The following is a 7,423-nucleotide window of genomic DNA, read 5'->3' as shown; positions in this document are numbered from 1 at the left end:
CTGCGCAGACGAGGCGGGGCGGGGCCCGCGGGGAGGGACGCGCGGCGCCTGCGCAGAGCGGCGGCTTCTCTCGCGAGGACGGACGCCATTATCGCAGCTCCCCGACAAACACCACGAGAATTCCGCAGCCCACACGGTAATTGCAGCTCCCGCAGCCGGTCGCGTCTCCACCTCCCCCTTCCCGCGGGGCGAGAGCGAGAGCGAGAGCGAGATCTCCCTCCTCCCTCCTCCCTGCGCCCTCCTCCGGCCGCCGCGCCCGCGCCCGCCGCCCCCGCCCGGACGCCCTGCGCGTTCGGCCAACGGCCCGTCGCCCCTCGGCGGCCTCGGCCTCGGCCTCGCCGGCGCGCCGGCCCCGCGCCCCCTCCCCGCCCCCGCCGCCCCCGCCGCGCCCCCCCCCCCGCGGCCCGGCCCTCCCCCGCCCCCGGCGGCCCCCGACTCCGCTCCGGGCCGTGGGCCGCGCGCCCGCCTCGCTCCCCGGGGGCCGGGCCGGGGCCGGGCGCGCCTGTCCCCTGTCGGGGCGCGGGGGCGGCGCCCTGCGAGCGAGGCGGGCGCCGGGGTCCCCGCCGGGCCGCCCTCCGCCGCGCGTGCCCCGGGAGCCGGCGGGCCGGGCGCACCCCGTGGGCCGAGCGCTGCGGGGGAGGCGGGCCCCGGGCCGCCGGGGACGAGGTCGGGCGCGGGCTGCGCGAGGGCGGCCTCGGGGCTCGCTGCGGGCGCCGCCCTGGCCCGGTGCAGGCCCGTGTCGCCTGCGCCGTCCGAGCGCTTGCGGGGCCGCCCGCGTGGGGCGCGGCGCTGCCCGCGGACCCGGCGCTCCCGAGGCGCGGCTGCCGCGTGCGGGGCCCGTGCACGTGGGCCGGCGGGGGCTCGCGGTCCGCCCTGCGCCGCCCCGCCCCGAGCGCTCCCCGCGGCCGCCGGAGGGTCGAGGCGGAGTCCGGGGCGCCCGCCGGTGGGGGTGCGGTGGTCCTCCGGGAGCGACGGGCCCCAGCGCTTCAGCCTTCCGCCGTAGGGTCCGGGGGAGCCGGTGCGGGCCGGGAGCGGCCGACCGGACAGCCCGCCGGGTCGCCCTCCGGCCGGGCCCCCGGGCCTCTGCCTGCCGTCAAAGCACGTGTCCGCTGGGGACGTGCGGTTGTGCCCACGTCACTCGGCCGTGGGTCTCTAACAAGGGTTCCGTGCGGCGGCCCGGACTGCTGGGCACCCCAGGGTTGTCATCCCAGGGACCCCGGGTCGCGCACACTGCCCCGTGTCACAGATGAGGTCCCTGGGACCCACGCAGGTGAGGACACGTCCAGGACACACACGGCCGAGGGCTGGACCTCCGTCGCTGTGGGTGCGGAGCTTCCCCGGAGCAGCCGTGCAGGAAGCGCCAGGGCGGGCCTGGGCAGGGCCGCAGCTCCGCCGCCCAGGCCGCAAGGACTTAGTCTTTCTGCGTCCGGAGCCCGGGCCCGGGCAGTGGTGCTGTCACACTGCCGGGCGGTGACGCTGCTGCTGCAGGAGGACTTCCTTCCCGTCCCCGCTGCCCTCTCCTAACGCACTGTGTCCGAGACTCCTGTTGCTCCCAGACGGCCAGTGCTGCTTGCTTCACCGTGGGAAGCTCTTTTCCACCCGGTGCTGGCCTGGGCTGCCTCTGCGTGGTGCTCCGGGACTCTTCCCGGGTTTTACTGCTCAGGGGCACTGTCCCCGCTCTCCGGCCTGCGCTCTTCTCCGCAGTCCTCCTCCGAGTCGGGATTGATCGCTCCGTCGGTCAGCCCCGGTTCCCGCGCACCTTCGTTCCGTGCGTCCGAGTCCGTTCAGGGCTCGAGTTCAGTCTTGGCTTTGTCCGTCGTTTCCAGTTTCCGTGCTTCAGTCCCATCCAGTGACCTCAGGCCCCGCTTGCCGCGGGGGCGTCCTCAGAGTGCCCTGGGTGTGGGGTCCCACTGCACGTGCTCTGAGGGCTCCCCCCGAAGCCCCGTGGCGTTCTCTTGCATCCGCTGAGGAATTTCTTCTGGATTTATTCTTTCTGTCCTTCTGATGTTGGACGTCTCGGACTGACCCACGGAGTCTCTTGTTTTTATCCTCTTCGGTCACATCATTCTCATTTTGGGGAGAGGGCTTCCTTTATCTCCAGGGCTGTTCTAGGCTTTTCCTTTCCACGGTTGAAGACCATCGGGAGCTTGTCTGTTTTGTTGTCCGCGGTAGCTGCTTGTGTTAGGAGTGTGCGACCTTCTTGACTTTGAGGATACCGAAAGGATTTTTTCATTTCTTTTGTTCCTTGAATTCTTACATCTTCTAGTGTCATTGTCGCCATCTTCTTAAAAGCGTTGGTTTTGTACTTCGTATGGCAAAGACTCCTTAAATATTGGTAATTATTGTTGTTTAGGGCAAGAGGAAGTGGGCAGAGCGTTCGGAGCCTGTGGGGCTGGTTTTGAAAACGTGTGGGTCTCCCCTCCGGTGACCAGGACCTTGTTACTGTGTGGGATTTCAGGGGCCAGGTTGCAGAGCCTTTTCCTCTGGGTCTTACAGCTGAAGAGGGACCCCTCTGATTTGGGGATGGTCTGCCTGGTCTAGGGCGGGTTCTCGTACTCTTCTGAGCCCGCGTCCGGCTTCTGGGAGCAGGCACAGCCTGCGCTCTGCGGAGTGCCCTGGCCTGGCCTGGCCTGCCCTGGTGTCGGCTTCGAGCCCACCTTCAGCTGCACCACACTGTGGTTTCCTTGGCTCTCATGAGCTCCTTCGAGTTGCCCAGAAATTTGCAAAGTATCTCGAGTCTTATTTTCTTTCTTGTGGGTTTATTATTATTATTATTATTTTTTTAAAGATTTTATTTATTTATTTGATAGAGAGAGATCACAAGTAGGCAGAGAGGCAGAGAGAGAGAGAGGAGGAAGCAGGCTCCCTGCTGAGCAGAGAGCCCAATGTGGGACTCGATCCCAGGACCCTGAGATCATGACCTGAGCCGAAGGCAGCGGCTCAACCCACTGAGCCACCCAGGCGCCCTTGTGGGTTTATTATTATGCAATTACCTTAGTGGACCGGATAGAGGTCAACTTTGTACCATTTGCTTTTGGGAGCAGGTATTCCTGAGCCCGTTCTCGTCATTCTGGTTCTTGTCCCTCTGCTCTCCTGCCGCCTGCGGCCTTGGTAATGGATGCCCTCCGCTGTGGAGTGGGTGGCCTGACCACTGTCCCCGTGGCCGTCTCTGCGTTGCAGTGTGGGCGGATATCCCGTGTTCCTGCTGGCGGTTCTGGTTCCGCAGCCTTGGAGCAGGGCCAGCTCAGCCCTGGAAGGCCAGCCGTAGACACCAGTCACAAAGGTAGATTCAGACTCGAGGTCGCCTTGGCACAGCAGCTTCTCGGGCCATGTCATGTGAGGGTAGCGGTTCAGGGTGCCGGACTTCAGGATCGCTTCTAGTTAAGCAGGAATTACACTTGAAGTGAAGTCTTGGTGCATTTTAGTCAGTTACCCTTTGAAAATTGTGCGCAGTGAAGTACGTCCCCACATCTGTCAGGGCCTGTCGGGGCCCACACAGTGACCTCGCCATTGCTGGGTGTTTCGAGGAAAAGGCAAACCCTCAGGGCCCCACCAGACGTGGAATCGGAATCTGCAGCTTTGTAAACTTTTCCTTTTGCAGTAATTTTAGACTCACAGAAAAGTTGCAGAAATAGTTAAGAAAACTTCCCCGTTCCCGTTACGCACTTCCGGTAATGCTGAGTTCTTACATAACCAGGTATCCTAAAAATCAGAAAGTCAACATCGGCACAGTACTGTTAGCTAAACTACAGACCTAACTGAATTTCGTAAGTTTTCCATTAATACCCTTTTTCTGTTTCAGGATTTAATCCAGGATCCCAGTCCGCATTTAATTGTCATGTCTCCTGAAGTCTCCTCCAGTCTGACACTTACATAGCCCGAGTATCTCTCCCACATGCTCCTACATTACAAAGGGAAAAATGGTGACTTCACTGTGGAAACATCACCTCCTTACCATCACCAGTAATAACACCTACGATGTCACACACCGCAGCTGATAGCCCGAGTCACACGTGCGTGCCCATAGTCCCGTCCTGAGAGAGCCCGAATGGAGGGTCATTCACCAAACTGTTCATGGGTGTTCCTTAAAAGTATCCCTGTCTTGAAAGACCCAGAAAGACCCAGAATTTGCATTTAAAATGATGGCCGGTGTGGTGTATGCACTTTGATGCTGAAGCGGTACTTCCTGTGCGAGACAGTCGCCAAGGAGGTGCGCTAGATAAAGAACCACAGTCTTGTGGACTGGAAAATGGGTGCTTCAGGGACGGGGTCTGGGCGAGCTCGTGATGGCATAGCCGGATAGCCGGCATCTCTCCTTAGCGATCTGGTGTACCGCGCAAGTCCCGAGAGCTGAGGTGTTCAGTAAATATGGGACCCACAAGACGAACCTGGAAAGGTGCACGTAACTTTACCGGTTCAGCCGTTTAGATCTGGGAAAGGAAAACTTTTTTTTTTTTTTTTTTGAAGAAGCTCCCGGAGGAAAATACACATGAGATTGACTCAGATAAAAGCTTGGGCAAGTCTTCCGTATGACAGGTAAATAAACACCGCTGTGTTCTCCGACGTCCCGTATATGATGGTCGGAAAAACAAGATCACGATGGCGTGTTCACTCGAGTACTCTGAACCGCTCCGAAACGGTCACTGTTCTGGGGTGTGAGGAGGGCCAGGGAACTGGGGAGCAGGCAGCGAGTGGGGTCCCGTGAGTGCTGTTTGTTTTTGTAAAAATCGGCACTTGTTTCCTTGTTGGGGTGCAGTGCCTAGAGCTCGTTCAGCCCGTCCCCGAGAATTAGAGTCCGCAGCGACCCCTGCTTCTCAGGGTGGTGATGAAATACTTCCCCCTTAGGTGGCCCAGTTTCATCTCTTGTAGGCCGTGACACTGGTTAGAAATCAGAGCTTTAGCTTCTAGCTCATGCTGTCTTCGCCTTGCTTTCTGGCTCTAATGGTTCCTTGTCCAGGACTGTGGCTGGACGGGCCCCCCCGCCCCCCCGCCCAGAGGAAGTTCCTGACTCCTCACCCCCCAGAGCAGCGGTGAGGGCGGCAGCCCCTCGTCATCTCCTTCAGGGGAAGCGCAGCGCGGATCAGCCACTGGAGCCTCCCGTGGCTTGAGACGTGTGTCTGTTCTTGATTTAACTTGAGATGGGAACGTTGACTTCTCCAGCCACAAGCAGATCGTAGGCCCAAAATTCTGTAACATCACATGAAATGAAATTTTGAATTAATTTTTCTGTACCTTTTCCTTTTTTTTTTTTTTAAAAGATTATTTGACAGAGACAGAGATCACAAGCAGGCAAAGAAGCAGGCAGAGACAGAGAGAGGTGGAAGCAGGCTCCCTGCTGAGCAGGGAGGGAAGTGTGGGACTCGATTCCGGGACCCTGGGATCATGACCCGAGCTGAAGGCAGAGGCTTAACCCACTGAGCCACCCAGGCGCCCCTGCACCTTTTACTTCTGCCCATGGCCAAGAACTGTCCGATTTGGTTAAATGTTCTTTGAGCATCTATCTCTGTGCTGGGCGGCCAGTCAGATTCGCTTTATGACTAAGCGTGACAGTGGGAGGGAGAGGCGGTGGTGGTCGGTAGTGCCCTGTGGGGTCGGATTGCTTACGGCCCGGAAGCGATGGACGAAGGACGTCGGGCAAGCGGAAGGCAGAGCTGAGCGCGCTTTAATTCAGCTGCGTGCAAAGTAGGTAGGTGGAGGGGGGGGTTTGTGGGGAAACGGACGCCGTGGCCTTGCCCAGGTGATTCCGTACGAGTGTTTAGGAGAGGAGCATCCGCAGAGCACGGCGAGCGACGGCGGCTTGGACGGGAGGGTCTCCGGGGGGACGGCGGCCCGGTGAGCAGCCGGGCGTGCTGTCGGGAACGGGGGTCCGCGGCGAGCCAGTCGGGCTGGGGCCTGAGCACCTGTGGGCAGAACCCTGTACTGACCAACTGTTCAGTAATAAAGACTGACTTTCTGTGCTTCAAAACGCTGCTTGTGGTCTGTACTGATTTTCCCTCGTTTCACAAGGTAGAAAATCATGAAATAACCGGAACGGGGTTTGAGGGAAACTGCCCGTGAAAACTTGGTGATGTGCGCTGCCGGCACTCCCAGGGGTCCGCGGTGCATCCCTGGGTGTGGCCAGAGTCCTGGGCGTCTTCGCTTCACAGGGCAGGGACAGACCGACTCCGGCCGCTGTCACCTGTGATGCCACCGGCAGGTGGATGGCCGGGAGGCACCTGTCTGCCGCCACCCCATGCTGTATGGGGTGAGCTCTTGTCCCAGGAGCGGAGCGCTTCCCAGGCTGCCCCGAAGGTGCCCGCCGTGATTCACTCCCCACGGTTTCTCAGACTGAGCTGGTCAGAGAAGGCAGTGTCCTGTTTCCAGCTAAAAGTCGTCGCAGCTGTTGGTAGTGACTTGGCCTTCTTTTGCAATTAAACATTTTATGGATTTTTACGATTTGTGACATTCAACTGATTTTCACACTTTTTTTGCCAAGTGAGGGTTTAATGTGTTATTTTAGATTTGTGTCATTCAAATTGATGTAAAGTGCTATCATGCTGTGTTAGGGAGGAGGCGGAGACAGAAGGGGCGACGGCGTACCATGACCGCAGGCGCAGGCTGCCCGTCCGCGGTGCCGGGAGGCTGGCTTCTGCAGTCCTCCGGGGGATTGTGCGGGAACTGCAAGCGTGCGTTACCTGGTTGGGATTTTCACGGACCCCCCACGGTCTGTCCATCCAGTGAGCGCGGCGGAAGAGGAGCCGGCGGAGACCCGGAGGCACGTCCTGGTCCTGCCACTGCGCAGGCACGTCTTTCGGGAGCCCAGGATGACCCTTCCACAGAAGTGGGTCCGAGTTTCTTGATCCCTCGGTCTCGAGGCAGTTTCAAGGTCTGAAGATGCCACAAAGGGCTCTCAACGCTTGGGAGCTCTCGGGCAGAAGTGCAGAATCCTTCCCCGTAAAGGGCAGGAGAAGGGACTGTTTTTGGCGTTGGCGTCTCTGTCCCGACTGCCCAGCTCTGCCCTTGGAGGCGGGAGCCAGGACGCGTGCATCCGTCCTGTGGCGCGGGGACTCCGGAAGGCGCAGGGTTGGGCTCCTGGGCTGTGGTTGGTCCCCACGCCCAGACCCGGAATGCTTGTGTGGGTTGGAGAACTCTGACACGGGGGCTCGGTGACCCCGACATGGCAGGGCCACTAGAGCTGGTGCCAGGGGCTGCTCATGGGGCTGTCCTCTGTCACAGCCGCCGCTGTTCACGGGCACCGTCCGCTCCTGACCCGCACTGAGACCGGGCTGTGCCGGGGGACGTCCACGGGGACCGCCTCGCCAGCTGCAGAAGGCACGTGGGGCGCGTGGGGCAGAAACCTCGAGTCCGTGTTCGGGGAATCTGCTCGGAAAGGAAGTGTCCCGTGGCGGCGTCTCAGAAGTGGAAGTGGGCGTGTCGGAGGCCC

At 60.5% G+C, this 7,423-nt stretch overlaps 1 protein-coding gene across 13 annotated transcripts in view; it reads left to right on the top strand.

Annotated features, from left to right (window-relative positions):
- BANP (BTG3 associated nuclear protein) overlaps window positions 1-7,423 on the top strand; it is a 118,474-nt gene continuing 111,051 nt past the window's right edge. For 4 of the 13 annotated variants that reach the window (XM_082711524.1, XM_082711516.1, XM_082711514.1 and 1 more), the window contains exon 1: window positions 28-136. Coding sequence is in view for 7 of the 13 variants with exons in the window: in XM_082711526.1 (XP_082567652.1) it covers window positions 1,247-1,270 (24 nt within the window). In the remaining 6 variants the exon portion in view is untranslated. Of the gene's footprint in view, window positions 137-923; window positions 1,271-7,423 lie in introns of those variants that run through there. The other 9 variants (XM_082711519.1, XM_082711513.1, XM_082711515.1 and 6 more) reach the window with 8 other exon arrangements.

This window comes from Mustela nivalis (genome assembly GCF_964662115.1).
Source record: "Mustela nivalis genome assembly, chromosome: 18".
Taxonomy (NCBI): Eukaryota; Metazoa; Chordata; class Mammalia; order Carnivora; family Mustelidae; genus Mustela; species Mustela nivalis.
Note: the sequence above shows the minus strand (reverse complement) of the source record. Positions and strands in the feature narration are given on the sequence as shown.